The following is a 23,329-nucleotide window of genomic DNA, read 5'->3' as shown; positions in this document are numbered from 1 at the left end:
TGCCTCTTGGAGGAGCCCAACCTACCGCGCGCTTCGTGCTCATTGGCTCAGTGAGCCGCTGCTCAGGAAGAGAAAGCCCGCCTCCCACATACCGATGGCCCAAGGACCGGTCAGTCGGCTGCTAAAGGAGGACCCAATTGGCCTATTCACTCGCCAGTCAAACTCTTCGGCTGCAAAGCTCCACAGAAACTACGGGAATAAAACATCCCGCCCCTGTTCTTCCATTGGTTGGGTGGACCCACCGCTCCCCCTTCACTAGCCCCCACCCCGCGGTCCATTCATTTCACACAATAACGGGGCCAACTGGAGTCGGTTCAAGACCTCGTATGCGTAGGCAAGACTGTCCGCCACTTACCCGGGATCGAGACCGATCACTCACGCTAACGTCTCCCCTGTTCCTCGGTGGTGAGGCCGGACCACAGGCCGCCGCTGCCGCCGCGTTCTGCGTAACGCCAACCGCCCGCCAAAACGGATCCTTCCTTGCGCCTGCGCGACCAATCCTGGGACTGGACCCTTTCCCCGCCCATTACGCCTGCGCAAAAAGGGGCCCAACTCCCGCCACTACGCAGGCGCCTTAGGTTCGCCGCTGTCTCCTGCCCGCCATTTCACGTGTTCCAAGCGCCAGGCGGAACTTCTTAACGCGCCTGCGTAAACTCGCCATTTTACTACACATGCGCTCAGCAGGCAGTCGCTGCCAAAAAAAAAAAATTGTTACATGCTAACTACTTTTCTGATTCATAGTATCAATCATGGTTTGACATATGAGCTGAACGTAAAATTCGTAACGTAGAGAATTAAAAAGTTACCTAAATAACCTAAGTGCATTCAAACATGAATGATTGGTTGACTAGCCTATCAGACTAGTTAATAATATTACTCGGGAACCCATAGACCCCCCCCCGAGGGGTGGAGACTGCGTAGAACGCCCAAACGGATGACGTTACACAGCACTGCAGTACCAGAGACCAATAGTAGGGGGGGAGCAATTTCAAATATCCAATCAGAGCTACCCAGGGGCGGAGTCTACCAATGCTGAAAGCGAGGAGGCGGGATAAAAGAGCGAGGCCGAAGGTAGGCTGGCAGATACGTTCGGTAGCTTACTTCTTTCTGCTCGTGGACGCCGCCGAGTAAGCATCGTTGACGTCTCTCCCCACCCTCCACTGCCGTTATGTCTAAGTCAGAGGTGAGTAGGACGCTCTCTCCACCTAAATTTTCTTTTTCGCGCCTTCCTGAGTTCAGTAGGGTTCGGCCTGGTTTGGCTGCTTGCCCCAGCCGGTTCAGCAGTTCTTCGGTCTCTGCCAGGGCCTACCCCTCCCTAAGTTGAGGTCGCCATTTTGTCCTCTTCGCCATGAGGCTGCCGTCCTGCAACCCTTACCTATCACGCAGGCTCGGTCCACCTTGCAAAACTCTTAAGTACATTCAATATGTTTTTTTACCTTGTCTCAGTGGGCTACTTTCTTAAAGAGCATTTATAGTCGATATTGGCGATGTACTCCTTCCTCCTAGTCCTTTTGTTGCGCGTGCGTCGAAGGGAGTGAGGGACGCATGCGCTCGGCGCCTCCCTGCCCACCCAGCACCCAACAAACCTCCCCCAGTGCGGAGAAGCACGTGGCTTGCTGCGACCAGAAGGAACAATAAGTGTTTCGTACGTTGCTATCTAGTTTTAGTTTTGGTTCTTGTAGCTGGAAGGTGTTTTGCGTTATAGCCCCACTTACCGCTTTTTTTCCCCCTACTCATAGTCACCCAAAGAGCCCGAACAGCTGCGGAAGCTCTTCATCGGAGGTTTGAGCTTTGAAACAACCGATGAGAGTCTGAGGAGCCATTTTGAGCAGTGGGGAACGCTCACAGATTGTGTGGTAAGACTTGAAAGAGACAAAGGACCGTAGAACTCGTTGGTTTTTTTGGCTTAGCTTGCTGTATTACCGTCTGAATGTTAATGGGATTATAGTTTCAAGTAAGGTGTGGCTTTAACTGATTAAAAAGCTCCCAATTGATTAGCTTTAGATGGTTAGTGGGAAATTGAAGGGCTTCAGACAAAGGGTTGGTATAAAGTCTCCTATTGCCTTACTTAAGGTAGAAAAGGCAATAGCTTCTGGGGGCTTACCACGTATTAAACATTAAAGGTAATGAGGGATCCAAACACCAAACGCTCCAGAGGCTTCGGGTTTGTCACATATGCCACTGTGGAGGAGGTGGATGCGGCCATGAATGCAAGGCCACACAAGGTGGATGGAAGAGTTGTGGAACCAAAGAGGGCCGTCTCAAGAGAAGTAAGTGATCTTCCCCCCCCTTCCTTTAGTCATTTGGAAGTGTGCCACTAGGGGGACTTAACATTTAGGGGTGTAACAAACTTAAAATTCTTAACTTGGGGATAGGTTTTGTTAATATAAGTTAACTTAATTTTTTTCGTGTTAGGATTCTCAAAGACCTGGTGCCCACTTAACTGTGAAAAAGATTTTTGTTGGTGGCATTAAAGAAGACACTGAAGAACATCATCTAAGAGATTATTTTGAACAGTATGGGAAAATTGAAGTGATTGAAATCATGACTGACCGAGGCAGTGGCAAAAAGAGAGGCTTTGCTTTTGTAACCTTTGATGATCATGACTCTGTAGACAAGATTGTCAGTAAGTATCGGGTGGCTGGCATTTGCTAAGGGTTTTGAAATCCATGCTGTATTCTAAATGCTGTGTTGGTGTTTTCTTTATCTCCAAATTTTTTCAGTTCAGAAATACCACACTGTGAATGGCCACAACTGTGAAGTAAGGAAAGCCCTATCTAAGCAAGAGATGGCTAGTGCTTCATCCAGCCAAAGAGGTCAGTTTGTTACTTAATTAAACCTTAAACATAATTCTGAGCAATTCCAATTTGTACAGCCTAACACTTAAAACTCGTCTCTTCAGGTCGAAGTGGTTCTGGAAACTTTGGTGGTGGTCGTGGAGGTGGTTTTGGTGGGAATGACAACTTTGGTCGTGGAGGAAACTTCAGTGGTCGAGGTTTGTGTGGTTATAGTTTACTAATGAGAGTTAATGGTAGAATTATAATTACCCCCAGATGTCTTATCCGAAGTTACATTTTAATCCAGATGTAGTTCTGGCTTCTCACTAACCGGTAGTTAGTCTTGCATACGGAAATAATTTACTGATTTAACGCTTCCTAAAATTTAGACTTAGAAGGGGGTGACTTGTATGCGATCCACATACTTCAAACCTGGTTTTTGTTTGTTTTAATTCTGCTTTTCTCCAGGTGGCTTTGGTGGCAGCCGCGGTGGTGGTGGATATGGTGGCAGTGGGGATGGCTATAATGGATTCGGTAATGATGGTAAGTTTTGTTTTATTTAAGGAACCACAGATTAAAAGTTTTGGCAACCTTTAGAATAGGCTAATAGAGATTAAAAGTCTAGTGCATGATAAGCTCAATTCTGACCTAATAGCATGTTGTGAGCAGGCCTTTAGCTGTCATGCTATCACAGAATTTGACTGTTGAATACTTTTGTCTTATTGAGAAGAATTGTATTCTTGTAGGTGGTTATGGAGGAGGCGGCCCTGGTTACTCTGGAGGAAGCAGAGGCTATGGAAGTGGTGGACAGGGTTATGGAAACCAGGGCAGTGGCTATGGCGGGAGTGACAGCTATAACAACGGAGGAGGCGGAGGCGGCTTTGGCGGTGGTAGTGGTAGGTATCCAGTGATCCAAGTACTGGTGCAATAGCTAGATTAGCCTTTTAGTATGGGGACTTGATGCTTTTGTGTGTTACGCTGCATGGTACTTTTTTAATTAACGGGCTTGCAATGCTACCTCCTCCTAGCTTTAAGCTGGGGCCGCCTCACTCCCAAATAGATAGATGGATAAGTGGATAATGGTGTCTTCAGTTGGAATTAGATTAGATTCTAGCAGGATTTAGTGTCTTAACTCTTGGGGTCTTAGGCACTTAGTTGACGTATCCAGCATGTGTTTGCTGTGCTCCTGAATGGGTAAAGGTCTTCAAGGCAAGAGAATATATTATTTGCTATACCGTCGTGAGTTGGGTAAATTTTTTTTAATTATTGGATTATTCAACTGAATGCCTTGCCCAGGAGGGATAAAATAATACAAAGATAAACATTGAAGCCACCAGTTTTGGGAGCAAGGCAGATCAAGCAACTTTTTTACTTTGAACACCAGAATTTATCATTTTCCCCGAGTAACAGATAAAGGTCCTCTTTTCCATTCTTAGGAAGCAATTTTGGAGGTGGTGGAAGCTACAACGATTTTGGCAGTTACAACAATCAGTCTTCAAATTTTGGACCCATGAAAGGAGGAAACTTTGGAGGCAGAAGTTCTGGCCCCTATGGTGGTGGAGGCCAATACTTTGCCAAACCCCGAAACCAAGGTATGGTGTATATGTGGTATGGGAGGGCTAAACTAGTACCGTTGAGGAAAATATTAGACCTTTAGGCAGGGCAGGTGCAGGAAAACTGACAATTTAAAATCTTGAGGAAATTTTAAGTGACTGGTAACTTGTAGTTCAGTTAGGAAAATCATGTGAGCCCAAACTTGTGAATTTGAACTTATATAATACAAATATGAAAGCCCCAAATATAAAAAGTATTACCGTTATTATTCATACTCCTAAAGCTTAAGGGAACAAATTCGTTCTTAGGTGGCTATGGTGGTTCCAGCAGCAGCAGTAGCTATGGCAGTGGCAGGAGGTTTTGATTACTGCCAGGTAAGTGAACAGCTTTTTTTGTTTTCACTTAATTTTCTTGTAATTGATAATGAACACAGTAACCCTAATGTAGCTGAGCAGTGAAACATAGTTAACATTATAATTACAGTAAAATTGTGGATATTAAGTTAATATTCAGATCAGCAAAATTTGTGGGAAACAACTTGCTATTGGATTGTAGCCTTGAGTCTTAATATGTTTAGATTAACAACTTTATTCCATATTGTTCAACAGGAAACAAAGCTTAGCAGGAGAGGAGAGCCAGAGAAGTGACAGGGAAGCTACAGGTTACAACAGATTTGTGAACTCAGCCAAGCACAGTGGTGGCAGGGCCTAGCTGCTACAAAGAAGACATGTTTTAGACAATACTCATGTGTATGGGCAAAAAAACTCGAGGACTGTATTTGTGACTAATTGTATAACAGGTTATTTTAGTTTCTGTTCTGTGGAAAGTGTAAAGCATTCCAACAAAGGGTTTTAATGTAGATTTTTTTTTTTTTTGCACCCATGCTGTTGATTGCTAAATGTAATAGTCTGATCGTGACGCTGAATAAATGTGTCTTTTTTTTAAATGTGCTGTGTAAAGTTAGTCTACTCTGAAGCCATTTTGGTAAACCACCCCAACAGTGTGAAGTTAGTATTCCTTCAGGGTGATGCCAGGTTCCATTCAAAATTTATTTACAACCTGCTTTGGTGGAGAAGCTACTGTCTTCTGAAACCTTGGTGTAGTTGAACTGACAGTTACTGCGTTGTGACCTTGGAGTTCACCGTGAAAAAGGGTCACCCAAGCCAAGTCATGGAGTTTTTTGATTATTAATATATGATTGTTGGCACATCCTATGCAATATATCTAAATTGGATTATGGTACCAGATATAGATGGGAATGAAGCTTGTGTATCATCCATTATCATGTGTAATAAATAAACAATTTAATACCCTCTTGAATGGAATGACAACTGTATGGATTTGGGACTGGCAGAGCTTTGGACCTTCCCTACCCACTACCCCTGATAATGTTGAATGCTTCTATCACAGTTCAAGTTCAAAACTCTGCCAGGGAATAGAAACCAGATGCTGGCTAATGCCACCCCATAAATCCACAAATTAGAAGTTTTGGGGAGACCTTTTTAAACTGACCAGTATCAGTAAGGAATTTACTCTTAACACAAAAACAGGTTTACATTAAAGGAAAACTGCAGTTTTTGTTCCGGTTGGGTGGGTATATATAGGTTTCTGGATTGACACACTAGTAATTATCTGTATGGAGATCAAAATTGGGTATGGTGAGGAGCCATGTTATTTACTTTAATTCATGCTAACTGCAGTTTTCCTTTAAATACGGCACAAGATGACACAAACATTCTAAAATGTTGGTTGTATAGAAAATGACTTCTAAACCTTTATAACAGTTTACTTAATATCCAATCATTGTTATTTGTACATAGCTTCCTTTGAGCCCTCCCTTTGGTACCCTCAATTTCAGTGCCATTGTACTTAGTAGAATAGAGATTTGTTTATCACTAGGACTGTGTATTCCATCCCATGGGTGTGTTACTTGGAAGTTTGGGGAGGGGGTTGGGTGGGGTTGGGTGGGAGGTGGAGGTGGGTGGGAAAGTGTGGGTAATAGTTCCATGGGCTTGATACTGGCTGAGTTTGCAATGGCAGGTGGAACCTTAACTATTGAGGGAGTTTGCAGATACCTCAGGATTCGTGACAATGCCTTTAAAGATCCAGGAGAGATGTTCAGCTACTAGGAACTGCTAGCAAGTATAGCGCGAATGGCTCCGAGGTCAGACACTCTACAGCTGAGAGTAGACACTTGTGGTATGTGGAGTACAGATAAGCCAGGGGCAGGCCACGGCACGCTCCATGAAAGCTAGGAGGGAGTGAAGTTTCAGTGACCATCGCAAGGAAGGAGGCAGACAAGAGTAAGGCACACCTGACTCTTAGGACTAGCAGTCAGAACCAGGAGAAAAGGTTTTATTGCTATGCTGGTAGGTAAGAACAGATTTTACTTACATCCATATAGCTCTCTAAAATCCAGCTTTCTTTTATATTTTCTTTAATATATTGAGCCAAAACTAGTCCAGTTAAGCTGAACTTGGTTTTTCTGGAAATGAATTGCTTAAGTTGACACCCTACTCTTGGCGGCTCCCAACTGAAGGAAGTCAGCACTTTAATTACTTCTACAGTGATACATTTTTACCCTTTAATTTCTATATTTCCTATCTTTTGACCTATTAACTTAAAACAATGGCTCAAAGTAATATATTAGAATCTTCCCCAGAATGCTGGTGGGAGGGTGGGCGGACCATTAGTGGGGGGTGGGAGGGCTTAGCCTGAGATGGACCTTGTCTCTGAGAAAAGCTAGTTCTTAAAGGCTGTTTACTTTTCTAGGGAGGAGTGTGCTACCACAGGCTTAGCAACTCTTAAACAAAATTCCAGTTCAAGCTCATGGCTAAAAGGTAGGTTTTTATAAAGTAACAGTGCTTAGTATTCCTAAAGTAAAATGCCAGGCTGTGCCTCAGAACTAAAAAAAGTAAGATCTATTATCTAACAGACTGTAGCTGGCAAAAAGCTATTAAAGCAATTGGATTCTCAGTAAAGAGAATGGATGTAGTTGTAGAGTCTTTCACTTGCTTATGTATATGCTTTTTTCTTTTTTGCAGGACCATCCTTATGAGGACCTTTATCTGAGCCACTGTGCACTTCATTTTCACTGCCATGCAGTAGTCATTAGCTGCTGCGCAGCTTGAATTAATCATTCAGTTTTGTGAATGGACTTTTTAAAAATAAAATGCATTTAACTTGGTTTTAGTTCTTGTTTTCTATGTCGTCTTCATGATGTTTATGGTAAATAACTTGAGATAGTGCATGTTCTTTACTAGGTCAAGTTTGAGAATGGGAAATGCAGGAGTTAATGGTAAACCAGAAGAATTTTACCCTCATTCCTTAGCAGTGTTTCCACGTAGTCACTGTAAGCTGTTTAAAGAAAACTGCATTATACATGTTTCAAGCATAGCCACGTGTTAATTCAGATGGAGGAAGTACTGGGTTTGTTGGAAGTGATTCTAATGCTGTGTATTGCTATTTTTTAAAGTTTGTCCCATCAGCACCCATGGTTTAGTGAAATCAGAGAAACTGGTTTAATTTCACTGCAGGAGTAAATCTTGACCCAGAAGTGAGCTGTTCGCTACTGCTCCTCTTGAACAGGTCTTTTTTGTAGCTCTCCTGGCAAGGGAAAATGGAATTGTAGTGAAGGCCAGCTGTTGAGTTTGAGTCTCTTCTGAAACTGTGCTTATCTGTTCAGTTCCTGAGGGGCATAGTGGATCTCATCTTGGGTGAATGAACATTTAATTGGTCTATTTCAGGCTTCAAAAATATTGAGCCGGGGTAAGAAGGTAAAGGAAGTCCATACAACAATGGTTTGGAGGGATAGAACTGAGACTACCAGTTTGCTTAAAAGTAAATTCCCTATTTTTTAAATGAGGAAATAACCTGTAGGAAGATTAATACCTTGTTCAAATTCTTGTGACCACCCTTCCGTCTTTGGCCTTAGGTACTGTTAAATATGTGTATCTGAGGGTCTTGCCTGCTATGGTGTACTCCATGGGAAGTGTCTCCTGTTGACTATCCAGTGCCTAGAATGATACCTCAGCTTATTGGGTGCCCAGTAAATATTGGTTGAATGAATGAATGTTTAAATTTGCCTCTGAATTAACCATCTTTGTGAGTTTGGTTAGAATGAAAAACTTCATTCTGATATCCCTTAAGCAAACTAGTCAAATTGAACAACTAATCTCATTACCACTTGATCCCACATGTTCAGGTTTTTGGAAAGTTGACAGGTTGGACTGTCTTCAGATCTATTAGGAAGCTTTCATTCCCTAGAGACCACTTTTTTCCTGAATCTGTAGGCATGAAGATTCCAGTTTGATCACTTCTGTCTGCTTTTTTGTCTCAACTAATGAATATCAAAACTTGGAAGTAAGGTTTCTCTATTGAAATGGAGCTAGTAAAATTGAATAGAAGTGTAAAGAAGCAAAATGTAATTTATATAATTCAGTGATTGGGAAGAGTGGGAACCACCGCAATTCCAAGCAAGGAGATGAAGGTGTGTGGAGGAGGTTTGACTGGACTTTGATCCATGTGGCTAAGAATTCTGAAACTTAGTTGTGTTCGAAGAAAAAATATACTAATAAAAGGCCCTAGATCTTCAAGGATCTAGAAAGGGGGGGTGGAGGCACCGAAACAAGTATTGGGTAACTTCTATCTAATGTAACCAGGGAGATGGAAGATTTCACTGAAATGCATACTGTGCTCCACTGTGGAGCAGACTTGGTACCCAGACCTGGGTGTGAAATCCCCTGAAACTTGGGTGTCCAATCAAATTCTCTCATTGCAATCAAGAGCAGCTCACTCAGTCTTCTGAGAGAGCTCTGGCATATCAGGGCCCAGGCTGAGGGAGTCCTGTAGAAGTAGGCATGAGGAGGGGAAAACGGCCTGTGGGCGTTCTAGGATTCCAGTGCCCCAAAGTTTGTAAAAGGAGTGGCCTAACACTCAGGGACCTCTCACAGAGGGTCTACTCGGCTCTGGCAACAATCCCAGCTCTATAAATAGGGGGCCACCCGAGAAGGTGTGGTTCCACAAATCACCCATGGCCCCTGGCTCTGAGAAGGGGAGTGAAGGTGGTAGATATCACACTGCTCAGGCCCAAGCGTCATGTATCCACACGTCCTCATACAGAGCCGTAGGGGAAAGAAGCAAGCTCAGCAGAACTACCTCCCTGCCACCAACAGGCAGTGAGCTCTGAGGGCACCCCCTTCATCACCCTCCCTCGAGAAGGAAGACACAGCGGAAAGCTTTTTCTGTAGAGTGCTTTATATACCAAAGCTCAGACAAGAGATTGGAGACCTGGGAAACGGAATCACGGAAGAGAGATTCCAGCCCTCCCCTCACGTCCTCGCCTCCGGGCAAGCCTCACTGAACACACCTTGGACCTTCCAAATGCCAGGTTTCCCACTGTGGTCCCTCCTGGTCTACAGAACTCAGCTCCTTCTGGGCCTCACGGTTGGGGAGCACCTTTATCAGAAGAGAATGAAGGAAACCTCCATCACCAGCCCCAACCCTCCGGCCAGCTCAGTCTGTGGCCTCCATCTTGGTCCCCCGGGGCACCAGGAAGATGGCGCCATCAGCAGCCTGGTGCAATGCATACTCTTCAGGGGAGTAGCTGTTGCCTGCCTCATCCCGCAGGTGCTGGAAAATGTCACGATACAGCTCCGTCAGCTGTTGGCGCATGACCTCCAGGGTCCGGTCGGCCTCGCCTCGGGCCCGGAGGAGGCGCTCCCGCTCACTGCCCAGCCGCTCCAGTTCCCGCTCCAGCTGCACGATGGTCTCCAGCTTTCTTTTGCGACAGTTCTGGGCGGCCACCTTGTTCTTGCCCCGCCTTCGGATGTCCCGGACTAGTGCCAGCTGGCTCTCCGTCAGCGGGTACCGTGCCAACAGCTCGTTGAAGTCATCTACTGGCAAGTTGACGATCTTGTCCGTAGGGAAGGGGATCTTCATGGCCAGGGCTCGACGCTCATCCCGACTCCCCGCCTCCCCCCGTGCAGTGGGCTTGGCCCGCACGGGGCCCGAGGAGGGCTCTAAGGCTAAGGGGGTCTCGGCAGGTGGCAAGGCATAGTTGGGGTGGGCCAAGGAGTTGGGCATTAGTGAGTAGGGGTACTCCACTGGGTACATCTCTACGTACTCGCTGCGACGCCGACCAGCCTCCGTCCCCTCCAGCTCAAGAGATTCAGCGTCACTGTAGTTGAGGGATAATCCTGAGTCGGATTCTGGGTCTTCCTGGGGCTTGGATGGCCCCGCTGACAGCCCAATGTCCAGGAGGGCCAAGGGGTCTGGGAGGGGCTCACTGAGCAGGCCCGAGAGGGTCAGCGGCTTGGAGGCTGGTACGGTCATGTTGCCATAGGCGTATGGGAGGTCTGGGACATGAGATGTGGGTGCTGGGAGCTCATAAGGTGGTGAAGAAAGGGGAAAGCCAGCCTCCGGGTGGATTGAACAGGGGCAGTAACTTGGAGGCGGCGGGGGCCCAGGGTATGGGGCTGGCGGCTCGAAGGATGGCTCACTTGGAGCGTTTAGGCCCTGCAAGAAAAGACACCAAAAGGTTTGGAGACAGGCTGAGGAAGAGAAGAAACCAGCTGTCTCTCAGAACCAAGCCGGGTCCCCTGAAAGACCCAGTGAGATAAGCACAAGGGAAGAGAACGGTGCTGAGTATCGTTGAAAGCTTCTGGCAAAGTTGTGATACAGTTCGTTCACGAGGAAAGCGGCTTAAACAAGAAGGGAAGTCACGCAACAATTATGGAATCCCCTCCTCTTCAGGAGAAGTTCTTACTGTATTGAAATGGCTCATGTCCCTTTATTTCCTTCAGGAAGACAAGGAGTGTCTCCAGGATGACCCTCGGAACCCTTTTCCTGCTGCCACTATCTAGGGTCAAAGGGTCAAGTTCAGACCCTGGCCATGCCCTGGGTGCCCAGCAGAGGGAGCTGCTGTGTGGGAAGAGGGCTTAGGGCAGATCCTGAGGGCCCAGGCATGGTGGCAGGGAAGAGAAGGGGGTGGGCAGAGAGCCAGGTCTGGGGCTGAGAGTTACCTTGGGGAGCCGGCACAAGCTCTGCCCTCTCCCCTTCAGTCCCTCTGTCCCTGCCCAGGTGCAGAGAGGAGGAGAGAACGTGCTGGAAAAGGGCCCCCAACCCACATCGGGGAGCCACCCTGCTCCAGCCCAGCTGGGGACAAAGGCATCATTGTTAGGCCAACAGACACCCCTTTGTCCAACTAGCAGGAGGAGAGGACCCCGGCATAGTCTGACCCCCCTTCCCAAGGTCAGAACTACAGCTCTGCTACCTGAGGGAAAGGGGACCCCACCCCACCCCCACCCCCCGCCCCGGCTGCTGAGGGCAGGGGGAGGAAGTGAGGGAAGAAGATGGGCAGGATTGGAGGAGGTCAGAACAGAAGAAGGTGAGGAAGGGAAGGCGGGACAGGAGGTGGGGCAGAGAGACGTAAGCAGAGTGACTGCCAAGAGAGCTTACACCCCCAATCAGATCCTTCCTTCCCCACCACTCCTATCTCCTGCTCATCCACACTCCCTCCCCCTCAACGCTCTGGTCTTCCATCCAGATCGCCCTCTGACTCCAGCCCTTCCTTTCACTGTGCCTGGAACATTTCCATCTTGAGACCCTGGGCTCTGCTTGCTCCAGCCCCCGGCCTCAGTCCCAGCCAGACTCCCTGTTTCTCTGCTTTTCCCTCCCCCCACCCCTGCCCCCTAACCCCACTCACCTGCAGCTCAGTGATGGACATGATCTCTTGCCAAGTCAATTCCATCTCACCCAGCTCCAGAGTGGGCAACTGTGTCACCCTGTTCCTGCTCTGCTGGGGAGGACACGGGGGCATCCTACTGGGCCAGGGCCTGGTCCAAGGTCCCGAAAGCCCAAATGGTCCCAGCAGTCTGTGTCAAAGGAGAAACAGGAGTTAGGGCCTCTCTTGCCACAGGTCAGCAATTTTGTCCTCCTCCATGGAGAGGCTCCCTCCAGCTTCACCTGAGGGAAGGAGATGCCTCATTCCCCGCCCTACCCCACCCCCATTCATGCTGTACTCATCATCGGACAAACTCCTGAAGCTAGAAAGCCTTTTTCTGCCGTGTTGTCTGTATCTCACCCGCTATGGCTGTAGGCAGTTCCTTTGGGAGCACAGTAGGTTTTTATCTTCTTTTCGGACAAGATGCCTTCACTTTCCCCTACTTCTTACTCCTCAAAACTGTATCACTGGCCAGGACAAAAGTCACATCATCCAGTGTTTTTTATTTTTCCTGTTTCCTGCAGCAACATCAGGGATCACTCCTGCTCTCCTCCTCTGCCCTCACTTTTAGGATCTCAGTCTTTTCTTTCCAAGATGAGAGCGAGTGCTTGGGGATCCCCAAGGAGTGTGTTGTGGGAAGAGCCAAGCAGACAGCCCCTCCCCTTCTCTAAGATATGGCCCAGGCCTGGTGACTGATAGCAGCCCTGCCCTCTCCTCCTATCCTGGCCCTGGGCTCCCCTGCCTGGGCCAGATAAGAGGTTTATCAGCAGCAGGCAGCAGAGGAGGAATGGTCTCTGGAGACACTGGACCTCTGCCCTGTGTCCCACAGGGTCATCCTGGCTATACCCCACTCCACACAACCAGGGGTCTTTTCTCTCCTGAGGTCATATAATAACCACAGCAAAGACTTATTTGGCATTTGTCTAGAACCGAGCTGGTGGTTTATAAGCACTCGTTTATGAGATTGATTTCCACAAAGATCCTGTAAGTTCCATTCAGAAGTTGAGACTCAGGCTGATAAATAGCAGAGTCAGGTCTGGTACCTAGAGTTGCCGACTCCACTAGCCCATCCCACCTTCCAGGCGCCTTCCCAATCCTGCTCCCATGTCTCCTCCATTCGCTGAGACTCTATTGGCGGTCGACATCAATCAACTCTTTCTGTGGAATCTCAGACTCTTTTTTTAATTTATTTTTGGCTGCACTGGGTCTTCGTTGCTGCGCACGGGCTTTCTTTAGTTGCGGCGAGCGGGGCCTACTCTTCATTGGCAGTGCACGGGCTTCTCACTGCAGTGGCTTCTCTTGTTGCAGAGCATGGGCTCTAGGCGCACGGGCTTCAGTAGTTGTGGCTCACGGGCTTAGGTGCTCCGCAGCATGTGGGATCTTCCCCGATCAGGGCTCGAACCCACGTCCCCCGCATTGGCAGGTGGATTCTTAGCCACTGCGCCACCAGAGAAGTTCTGAATCTCAGTCTCTTTTCTCTTCTAAGGAATATTTCTTTAGAGGCTTGAATACACACTTCCCTCCAGCCCCCTTTCTTTGGATCTGGGCTCTAGCTGCAGCTCTGCCACAGGGCAGCAGCATGATGTTGGGCAAGCCATCACATTTCTCTGAGCCTCTGTTTCCTCATTTGTAAAACCAGGGAGTGAGACAAGTTGAACTTGGAGGTCCCTCTCTGCTTGGATAGCTCAACATTCTCAGTAACCCCTCACCTCACCTTCATCTTCTCCTCTCTGTCAACCTCTCTCCTCATCCCACCTCCCTATTCCCTGACACCCATCTCACCCTCATCTGTTCTCCCTGCCTTCGGCAAGAGACTTCAAGTAGATGTGACAGGGACCTCCTGATCTCTTAGGGCCAGACACCACACCCTACCTTTGCCATGTAAGTGAGGGCAGGCAGGCTGGGTGGGTGAGGGAGACTTATAGAAGGACAGAGCATAGGACTGGATGACCTTAGATCACCACAAGGTTGGCCTATCACAGCAATTTAATATGGGATCCACTCTTTGACTCACCACAAAATTGGTGAGAACTTTAAATTGTCCTTTCAAAGGAGGATCTCCCCTAGCCCCTGCCCCCTAACTCTAACCCTAACCCTAACCCTTGTTATATTGCCATCCCCAGAGCTGGGAGTTGGTATAGGCACAGGCCCTTGGCAAGTGGGCAGAGGGTGGGGTGTTTATGTCTGTCCAGGATGCCATTTCAACACCGGAACCCCACCTTCCCCCACCCAGGTTCTGGCGGAAATTGCCCAAAGGCAAAGTGAATGGAGAAGGGGTTTAGGGGGCAGGGACGATGACTCTTGCCTCACAGTCCTTCTCTCACACACACACACACACACACACACACACACACACACACACACACACACACACACACACACACACACACACACACACACACACATCCCATTTTGTCCCTCATAGTTTCCCAGATCTGACTCTTAGGTGCAGTACAAAGATCCTGTCCTAGGAGGCAGGAGACCAGGTTCTCTAGCCTTCCAGATGCATGATCTAGGGCAAATCGCTTCTTACTCAGACTCTCCTATTAAATGGGGACAGACTTGGAGAACCTCCTTGCAGTAGATTGCATCTGGCTCAGGCAGTCACAAACTTTACTGTGGCCTGCCTTCATCTGGGGTGCTTGTGAAAATACAGAATTCTGAAAGCCACCCTGGACCTATCGAATTGACTTCATAGGCGCAGGTACCCCGCAATCAGCATTTTAACAAGTGGCCTGGTGTTTTTGATGCCAGAGGCCCACCCTACTTTGAAAACTACTAAACTGGTCCAACCATATGGACTTAAAAGAATGCAAAGGCAGAAGAGCACCTGGCAAGTAATCTCCAGACTTCTCCTGGCTTCACACCCTTGACCCAGGCAAGGCTGGGTTCTAGGCTGCCCTAGTCTCTGAGACTAGATATCAGCCCCTCCTCATACAGACCAGGAATTTAATCTTCCCCTCACCCTGGGACAGGGAAATGAGAATCCAGAAGGGCTGCTGGGGGAGGTGGGAGGTTAGGAAAGAGGCAGTTAAGGAGCGCCTCAGGATCAAATGCAACCAGCTCTCTGGTGCAGTGGCAAGTTTGCAGCAGGCCGAAAAGGCGTAGTCTGTTTTTCCCTAGACACTCAGAGATGGGTGGTGGTCTATACAACAGGCAAGGTCAGGAAGTCTACCTTCAACAGGTCTTAGGAGTCTCCCTTCCTGGAGACGGGCCAGGGGGCTGGCAGCCAGAGGTATGAGGGTATAGTCAGAATTGGATCAAATAGAACATCACAGAGGGTACAGAAGCTGGAGAGATACTGGGAAAGTGGAACATGCCTCCCATGTGTCCCTTTTCTTTTACAACAGACGGTTCCCACTTTCCAGTTTAGCCCACACTTTGAGGTCACACAGACATCTTGCTCCCCAACATTGCACATCAGGTAGGACGGACACCATCTCCAGAGACTCTAACCCACCCTCTTTACTCTCATCCTGATGGGATTACCCGGAAAGATCTTATCACAATCCCTGAGTACAGTACACACAGAATGACATGGGAGCTTTACGTTTCAGGATACAGAATGAGGGCCATTTGGGGAGGGATGCTGGGGAAAGGAAGATATTTGGCCTCATCGGCAGCCCAGGGCTCTATAACACCTTGACAAGGGGGAGAGACAGAGAAAGGGCTCGCCTCTGGGACGCTGTTGTTGTTGTTTGTCTGGGACCGTGTACTGAGGCTTACTAGACAACCCCTCCTCTCCAGGTGTCAATAGAGGCAGGGAAAGGATGGGGAGGGATCAGTAAAACTTGGGGTGTGGTAAGGCAGATGAGCAGCCTATTCAGAAAGGTTAGGAAGAATCCCCAAGGAGGGAGAGGTACACAGAAGTGAGAGAAAGAAATAGCCTGGAGGGAAAAGGGGCTGGGGAGAGAGGTGCGGAGGGAGAGTGAACGGGGTAGGTGGGGGGCCAGTTTTGATCACAGTAAGGTTCAGTCTCCTGGGGGCATACATGACTCAAACAGGTGCATGGAACAAGGGAGAGAGGGACAAGTTTCTGCCATCCTGTCACTTGGTCACTAGACCCCCCAACTCCAGTCCTTCGGGGGCCAGTGACTAGAGAATCTCAGCCCCAGCAGATGTGATACCTGACCTCTTCTCTTCCACTGTTTCCCAGCCCTCTACCTCCCAAGCTGCCAAGATTTCCAGTCAGAAGAAACTATGCTGGGGTGGGATGCCTTCCTCTCCCTTCCAGTTCCAGCTACTACCCTAGGCCCAGAGAAGAGAACGGGCAAAGGGAGGTGAGAACTCAGCACCCTCTACCCCTAGCAGCCCATCCTGCTGCAACGACACCTCCCAGCAATCCAGGCATCCACTGTCTCGGGTTCCTTAGCATTCCCCAAACCTCCCAGATGGCTGGACAGGGCAGTGGGATAGGACGGAGTAGGGGAAAGGAGGGTACCATATACCTGAGAGTCCATTGGCTGCCCCAGGGCAGCCAGCCTGCTGAAGGGTTACTCAGTGTCACTCCCCAGCCCCTCAGGCGTGCCTCAGGGGACCACTGTCTGGTCCCCATCCATAGCCTTTCACCCCCAGAATCCCAGAGGGCTCAAAAAGCCATCTAGGTCTTCTCCCAGAGAAATTCCCAAAGATGTCAAATTCCTGAACCAGAGGCAGCCTGGAAAGGTCTGAGATCTCCGAGGAATGCACGGCAAGTTGCTTATTTTCTCCCGCTGCCTCCTTCACCTCCCCAGCTTGCCCCTGGGTCCCCCTGGAATCCTCCTCCCACCCTGCCCCTCAGGCACCTGTGGCAGGGTCCAAGCAGGGTGAGGAGAGAGATGTGGCTCCGGGTGCTGTCTCTGGGGAGGCTGGGCCTGGGCTGACACCTTCTGGGTGAGGATCCCTGCTACCTCTGAGAACCGGGGAGGGCCGTGCCCTGCGCCCAGGCCATCGCTGAGCGCCCAGTGTGTAGGCTCGGGCCCGAGTGAGGGGACCTCAGGGGCCGGCACACCAGCCTCCTCTCTGAAGCCCTCAGCCTGAGTTCTCCGTCCTTCCTCCAACCCTCCCCTTTCCCCGTGGCCCTCCTCTCCTCCTGCCCCTTCTGGCCAAGAGAGGAAACTTGAGCCCGGTGTGGTTTCTGCCCGCACCCCACCCCCACCTTGCTCCCAGCCAGCGGGGGCACGCATGGCTCCAAGCCTCTCCCAGCCCTCCTTTTGAGCCCAGGAGTCCAGCCAGCTCTGCGCTTCTCCCATGCATCTGATGGATTCCAACCTGATGATCCGTGGCAGAGTGACCTCTAGACTTTATACAAGTTGTAACCTCCTTCTCTTTGCCCCCTTGACTCTCTGAGGGGCAGGGAAACTGAGTCCTGGCAAGGTGGAGGGCAGCTGAAGAAAAGGACCAGATGTCTAGCATCCCAGCTGTTAGGCAGGTGGGCATTCAGGGCACTGCTTTAATTTCAGGAAAGCCTGGGCTCTGGGCAAGGGGTAGGGGAGCTTTTGGGGGGAGGAGGGGCCGGCTGCTTTGATGTGTCCTTTCACCTGTAGCCTTCTCCCCTCCCCCTGCAGCCTCAGATGTCCTAGGACAAAGGCCTCTTTCTTGGACAGGTTTGTTGTCAGTGTGTGAGGGGAGTTGGGGGTGGGGGAGGCTCCCGGCAGGGACATTATTCACCTCCCTTAAAGGGGACCCTAGATGCCCTCTGTCCTTTCTTCCAGGCAAGGCACCCCAGCCACATGGCAGCCACATACACTGGACAGACCAGGACACGTGTGTAGGATATCAGGTCCATCCCCCAGCACCCACGGCAGCTCTGGGGCAGACCAGTAAGTACACCCCAGAAGTCACTCATTCATCCATTTGCCTCAAACTCACAACCCAAGTCCCAGGCCAAACAGATCTCTCTGCAGAGACTAGGAGAAAAGCCTTGCTTCCTCCTAGCTTTTAGTGGTTTTCAGCTCTAAGGAAAGTCCTTCCTATGTCTAGCTTCACTCCTTATAGCTGCAGCTTACACTTTTTTTCTATTTTTTCTTCTTATGATGTTCAAGTTAAATTGGAAACAGTTAAAGACTGGGGAGGCAGGCAGGTGCCACCCAAAGGCAGAGCTGGCATTCAGCCAGCATTCTCTTAGAGGGTTGCGTTCACTATTAAAATAATGAAAATATTCTGTCCCTGTTGGTGAAGAATAGCTTCTGGGAGTCTTCCAAGTGTCCCCACCATTCCACCACTATGTCAGCCACCCCGATTCTCTCTCAGGACCACCCCCACAACCCAATAACCCAACCAAGCAACTCAAGAGGCAATGTGATACCCACCTCTTTGCAGCCTCCTTGCAGCCTGTGTGTGGGGGTTTGAGCAACACCCATGCCAAACCCATGGTTCAGTGTTTTGAATTCCATCCCCATCCCAGGAGGTCATAATTCTACAGGCGTGATCTGTGTAGGGCAGGAGGTGACCCCTGGCTTCATTGCATGTTACAAGTGGGTTCAGAATCTCTTGATGACCTGGGTATGAATCTGGGTCACATACGTGAGCATTCAGATAGCTTTCTCATTTATATACTTATTTGGGCCCCTCAGAGGGGATGAGGGGTGGAGATAGTCACACTTGTGACTGATTCAGTAATGATATCGGGTTACAGCTAGTCGACAAACATTTACTGAATGAAAGCTACCAGTTCAGGACGTTATTTGTGGCATTGCAGATACAACTATGGATAACACAAGTTGTTCAATGAATGAGTGGATATTTACTGAGTGTCTGCTCGTTCATTCATTCATTCAACAAATATTTATTGTGTATCTACCATGTTTCCTACTCCAGGAACACAAAGATGAATGAGACATAGTCTGTGTCCTCATTAACTGTCTAGGCAGGGAATTCCAGTAATAAAGGTCTATATAAAGTGCTGTGGAGCTGAACTGCTGCTGGTGAAATTCATAGCCGGCTTCACAGAGAAGATGACAATTGAGTTGGGCTGTGGAGAATGACTCAGGGTTCACCAGGAAAATAAGGGGAGAAGGGTGTTCCAAACAAAGGTGTGAAGACATAGAAGCATCAAACACAGAGGAGTATTTGGGGTTTCCTAGGATGGGGTGTGAGGTAGCAAGTAGTAAAAGGTAAGCCTGGGAAATTTGACTGGGGCTAGATAGTGAAGTCTTGAAAGTTAAACTAGGGAGGTTGTATTTCATCCCGTGCGAGGGTCATAGATGTGTTTGAAGCAGTTTTCTTGTTTGCGGGGACAGGCATGGTCGTGCAGGCTGAGCTAAGTGAACAGACAGCCCTCATTTAGGCGACGGGCCAGAGTGTCTCTCCCACCTCACTCCACTCCCCTCCCATAGGAAGAGGCTGTTACTGCGGTTCCCAGGCTCTGTCCTGCCTCCAGAACGCTCTTTATAGCCCTCAGGGGTGCGGATGATTCCTTTAGCTCCCTCCTCTCAGATCCCTGAGGTCCAGAGTCAACCTCCTTCTATCTTAAATCTCTTTCGCTTGATGTAAGATGAGCAGGGGATTAGGAGCCTGAATGGGTTGGATAGTGTCTGCGGCTGGGCAAGCCAGGATACCTAAGATTTTCCTATCCCTAAGATGGGATACCTAAGATTCTCCTGCTTCAGCAAAGGTGGCAGAGACAGAATATGGAGAAAAACATGACCACATATCTTTACTGTTATACCATTCTCCATCTATGCTGCTCAGGCACCCCCAAAAGGCTGACTTGTCATCACCCCCTGCCAATCCACCCCACCCTCACCCCAGCGCGTGTGCACACACCACCACCACCACCATCAGGGCAAGCCACAAGCAGTGTTGCCAAACACCCCGCTGGGTTATGCAACCAGCTTCCCGAGTAGGGCGGGTGGCTAGAGGTGGAACCTGGGGAGGGCCACAGGTCCCGGAGGGAGGTGGCTGCCTAGCCTGCTTGCCTGCTGGGCTGACCGCAGTGGCCCCAGGGGGCGGGGGCAGGGCTGCCCTTTTATCAGTGCCCTGCAGGGTTGCACCCGCCACCCCCTGGCTTCCTCTCTCAACAGACGGAAAGGGAGGCAGCCACAGGGTGCAAGGGAGGGCTGGGCGTTATCCTAGGCTGCAGAGCCCGGCGGTTACCCCGGATGGCTGGGGGAGGTGTTGGAGGGGGTCTGGGACCAGGGAATAGTGAGGCCCCTCTTACTAAAGTAAGAAAAGGGAGATAAAAACTGAGGCCCAGATGGTGGAGACAGATCTCCTAAGCCATCCACTGGTTTTTCCTTGTGTTCTGGTTTGGGTGAGGATAGAATAAAAAAGTCTTTGAAGAGGTTCCTTTCCACAGATAAGAATTCTTAGAGGATTGACTCAGGAGTTGAGGACATTGAGCCCCACTTTCAGGCCAAAAGGGTCCAGAGAGTGGGTAGGACTGAGGTTCCCAGACCTGGGCGACTATGAGTTATGCCCTGCTAGCAGAGCCCCGCACGGAATCCAAAACAGATGAAGGCTGATAAATGAGTCCAGAAGAGTCCAGAAGAAATAACCCCTGGAGCTTAATTCTAAATCTAGAGAGAGGAGTAGGTTGCATGGTGTAGAGGAGAATGAGGGAGGGTCAGATCTTGAACCTTAAAACCTGGACTTGAGTCCCTGCATTCACGGGTTACGTGGCTTTGGGCAGCTCAACCTTTCTGAGCCTTGCTTCCTCACTGGGGAAAATGGAGATAATGGAGTTTGGGAGAAGATAAAGGGAGTTTTGGGGAAGCTAAAAAGAGATCAATAAGAGAGTGAGTCTGTTATTATTAGGAGATAGAAGCTTAGAAACCTGGAGGCCAGAGTGCCTCAGGGGCTTGGGAATTGAGAACAGTCTATCTGGAAGCCAGACTCTGGTGGAGAGATACCTGGGCCAGAACTGAAGCTGGTAGGCAGCCTGGTTCTGGGAGAGAACCAGGACCAGGATACAGCAGTGTTTGTGGGGGAGGGGTGGTACACTTCCAGGAACTAGCTCCGGGACCATGGCTCTCCCACCCCAGCACTATTGGGCGGGGCCAGTTGTAGCCACACCATGGGCATGGTGCCAGCCTTACGGGCTTCAGTCACCTTCCAGGAACCCCAAAACCCCCACCCCCACCCCACCCTGTTGCAATCCTCTGCAGTGGGCCGAGCTGCCTAGGAAGTCCCACCCTCTGCTCCTTAGAGGATGGAAGGCTTGATGCCTGACTATTTATTTCCTCCTTTAAACAGGCATCCTGCTCATTCCAGCCTCCTGTCTTTGCTCTTCCTGCCCCCTTGCACCAGAGTGCTCTCCTTGGCCCTTTTTACCAACCAGGGGCAGTACAGAGTGGAAAAGAGATCTGGGTTTGAGTCTCAGCTCACACTTAGCAGTGTGGACTTGGGCAAATTATATAGCTTCCTTGAGCCTCGGTTTCCCCTTGGTAACTGGGGAGAACAGAGCTTCTTGTTACGGATCAGATGAGACAATGTACACATAGTGCTTATACACAAAGGACATTAATGTTGGATCCCTTCCTCTGATCTACTCTCCAAGACCCAGCTCAGTTCAAGTTCTGTCTCCACAACATTTTCTCTGGCTACCTCAACACTTACACATATTTCTCTTGTCTAACTCCTTTTGCAATTATTATATGTACCAGAGAATTAATAACCTCATTTAAATATTTTCTTTTCTGGGACTTCCCTGGTGGCACAGTGGTTAAGAATCCGCCTGCCAACGCAGGGGACATGGGTTTGAGCCCTGGTCCGGGAAGATCCCACATGCCCCAGAGCAATTAAGCCCGTGCACCACAACTACTGAGCCTGTGCTCTAGAGCCCATGAGCCACAACTACTGAGCCCACGTGCCACAACTACTGAAGCCTGCGTGCCTAGAGCCCATGCTCCACAACAAGAGAAGACACCTCAATGAGAAGCCTGCACACCACAACGAAGAGGGGCCCCCACTCGCCGCAACTAGACAAAACCTGCACGCAGCAATGAAGACCCAATGCAGCCAAATAAATAAAATAAAAAATACAAATAAATTTATAAAAAAATTTGTTTCTTTTCCAATTGAACCATATGATTTTGTGTTTTGTTACATCATCTTGTAATAGTGATGACATAAACAGTATTATACAAAACTTATCATGAGCATCATAGTTTAATGGTGAAGAGCACAAGTTTTAGAATCAGAAATGCCTGCATTCAAATCTTGGCTCTGACAGTCACTTTGAGATCTCAAGCAAATTCTTTAATCTCTCTGAGCCTAATTTTACCCATCTGTAATTTAGGGATAGTAACAATTCTTACCTTACATGTTATTGTGAGAAGTTAACAAGTGGGTATGTATGTTTAATTTAGTGATTCAGTGTCTGGGATATAGTAAGCACTATTAAATGACACATATATGGTACATCTATTATTATCAAATAAATATATTAAATTAACTTATTGTTAACTAATAGGTAAATTTCTTCTGAGGGGTTGCATTTTATGTTTTGTCTTTTTTATATATACCTCAAGGTGTGTAGTTCTGAGTACAATATATTGTCACTCACTCAACAAATATTTATAGAGTATTTAACAGATTGCTAAATTTGGAGGATACCAAGATGATTAAAGAGTGAGCTTTGGGGGCTTCCCTGGTGGCACAGTGGTTGAGAGTCTGCCTGCCGATGCAGGGGACACGGGTTCGTGCCCCGGTCCGGGAAGATCCCACATGCCGCGGAGCGGCTGGGCTCGTGAGCCGTGGCAGCTCAGCCTGCGCGTCCGGAGCCTGTGCTCCGCAGCGGGAGAGGCCACAGCAGTGAGAGGCCTGCCTACCGCAAAAAAAAAAAAAAAGAGTGAGCTTTGGGACTCCGTGCTGGTCCACTGGTTAAGAATCCGCCTTCCAATGCAAGGGACACGGGTTCGATCCCTGGTTGGGGAACTAAGATCCCACATGCCGGGGCGGGAGCAGCTAAGCCCGCGTGCCACAACTACAGAGCTTGCGGGCCTCAACGAGAGGGCCCACGCTGTTCAAAATACAGAGCCCATGCACTCTGGAGCCCGCTCCACACCTAGGGAGAAACCCGAGTGGACCGCTTGCTGTAAGGAAAAGACCCTGCATGCCTCAACAAAGATCCCGTATGCCGCAACTAACACCCTACGCAGCCAAATAATAATAATAATAGGGAAAATAAATAAGTAAAATAAATGCCACACCAACTAAAATTAATAAAGTGCCAAATTGGTTCAAATAAATAATATTAAAAAAAAAAGTGAGCCTTGCCTTTGAGCAGACGCATGTATAAACATGTGATGTGATCTGAGAATGGATAAGTTACATTCGGGGAAACAGAAAAAGG

General features: G+C 48.9%; 3 protein-coding genes and 1 long non-coding RNA gene across 9 annotated transcripts in view; 2 read left to right on the top strand and 2 right to left on the bottom strand.

Moving 5' to 3' along the window:
* The window catches only part of CBX5 (chromobox 5), a 31,986-nt gene extending 31,399 nt beyond the window's left edge, over positions 1-587 (bottom strand). For 2 of the 4 annotated variants that reach the window (XM_060165996.1, XM_060165997.1), the window contains exon 1: positions 356-583. The gene's annotated coding sequence lies outside the window, so the exon portion shown is untranslated. Of the gene's footprint in view, positions 1-355 lie in introns of all 4 variants that reach the window. The other 2 variants (XM_060166001.1, XM_060165995.1) reach the window with 2 other exon arrangements.
* A 566-nt stretch (positions 588-1,153) lies between these two features.
* On the top strand, positions 1,154-7,518 carry HNRNPA1 (heterogeneous nuclear ribonucleoprotein A1). Of its 3 annotated transcripts, XR_009543475.1 has the most exons (12): positions 1,154-1,183; positions 1,740-1,856; positions 2,124-2,270; positions 2,416-2,626; positions 2,724-2,816; positions 2,903-2,995; positions 3,246-3,320; positions 3,524-3,673; positions 4,214-4,369; positions 4,640-4,705; positions 7,104-7,171; positions 7,376-7,518. XR_009543475.1 is itself a non-coding variant. In XM_060165994.1 (11 exons), the coding sequence occupies exons 1-10, from the start codon at positions 1,169-1,171 to the stop codon at positions 4,693-4,695; spliced, it is 1,113 nt and encodes a 370-aa protein (XP_060021977.1). In that variant the 5' UTR covers positions 1,154-1,168; the 3' UTR covers positions 4,696-4,705; positions 7,376-7,518. The 3 variants fall into 3 exon arrangements, 2 of the variants coding, with proteins under 2 accessions (XP_060021977.1, XP_060021975.1); XM_060165994.1 differs by lacking the exon at positions 7,104-7,171; XM_060165992.1 differs by lacking the exons at positions 7,104-7,171; positions 7,376-7,518 and adding an exon at positions 4,940-5,651.
* Positions 7,519-9,607: 2,089 nt separating this feature from the next.
* On the bottom strand, positions 9,608-10,715 carry NFE2 (nuclear factor, erythroid 2). The gene has a single exon (XM_060165125.1). It carries the CDS (start codon positions 10,662-10,664, stop codon positions 9,846-9,848), a length of 819 nt encoding a protein of 272 aa, XP_060021108.1. The 5' UTR covers positions 10,665-10,715; the 3' UTR covers positions 9,608-9,845.
* A 6,473-nt stretch (positions 10,716-17,188) lies between these two features.
* LOC132529801 (uncharacterized) lies at positions 17,189-17,815 on the top strand. Its single transcript, XR_009543577.1, has 3 exons — positions 17,189-17,464; positions 17,601-17,639; positions 17,748-17,815. It is a non-coding gene; the product is annotated as an uncharacterized LOC132529801 (long non-coding RNA).
* The last annotated feature ends 5,514 nt before the right edge of the window (positions 17,816-23,329 follow it).

The sequence above is a fragment of the Lagenorhynchus albirostris genome, chromosome 11, assembly GCF_949774975.1.
Source record: "Lagenorhynchus albirostris chromosome 11, mLagAlb1.1, whole genome shotgun sequence".
In the NCBI taxonomy this organism is placed as follows: Eukaryota; Metazoa; Chordata; class Mammalia; order Artiodactyla; family Delphinidae; genus Lagenorhynchus; species Lagenorhynchus albirostris.
Note: the sequence above shows the minus strand (reverse complement) of the source record. Positions and strands in the feature narration are given on the sequence as shown.

Bases quoted from the DNA above. Each gene is read 5' to 3' on its own strand.
- HNRNPA1 (XM_060165994.1), top strand. The intron at 2,996-3,245 runs GTTTGTGTGGTT...GCTTTTCTCCAG, and splicing joins AGGAAACTTCAGTGGTCGAG to GTGGCTTTGGTGGCAGCCGC. The intron at 3,674-4,213 runs GTAGGTATCCAG...TTCCATTCTTAG, and splicing joins CGGCTTTGGCGGTGGTAGTG to GAAGCAATTTTGGAGGTGGT.
- NFE2 (XM_060165125.1), bottom strand. From the start codon at position 10,664: ATGACCGTACCAGCCTCCAAGCCGCTGACCCTCTCGGGCCTGCTCAGT.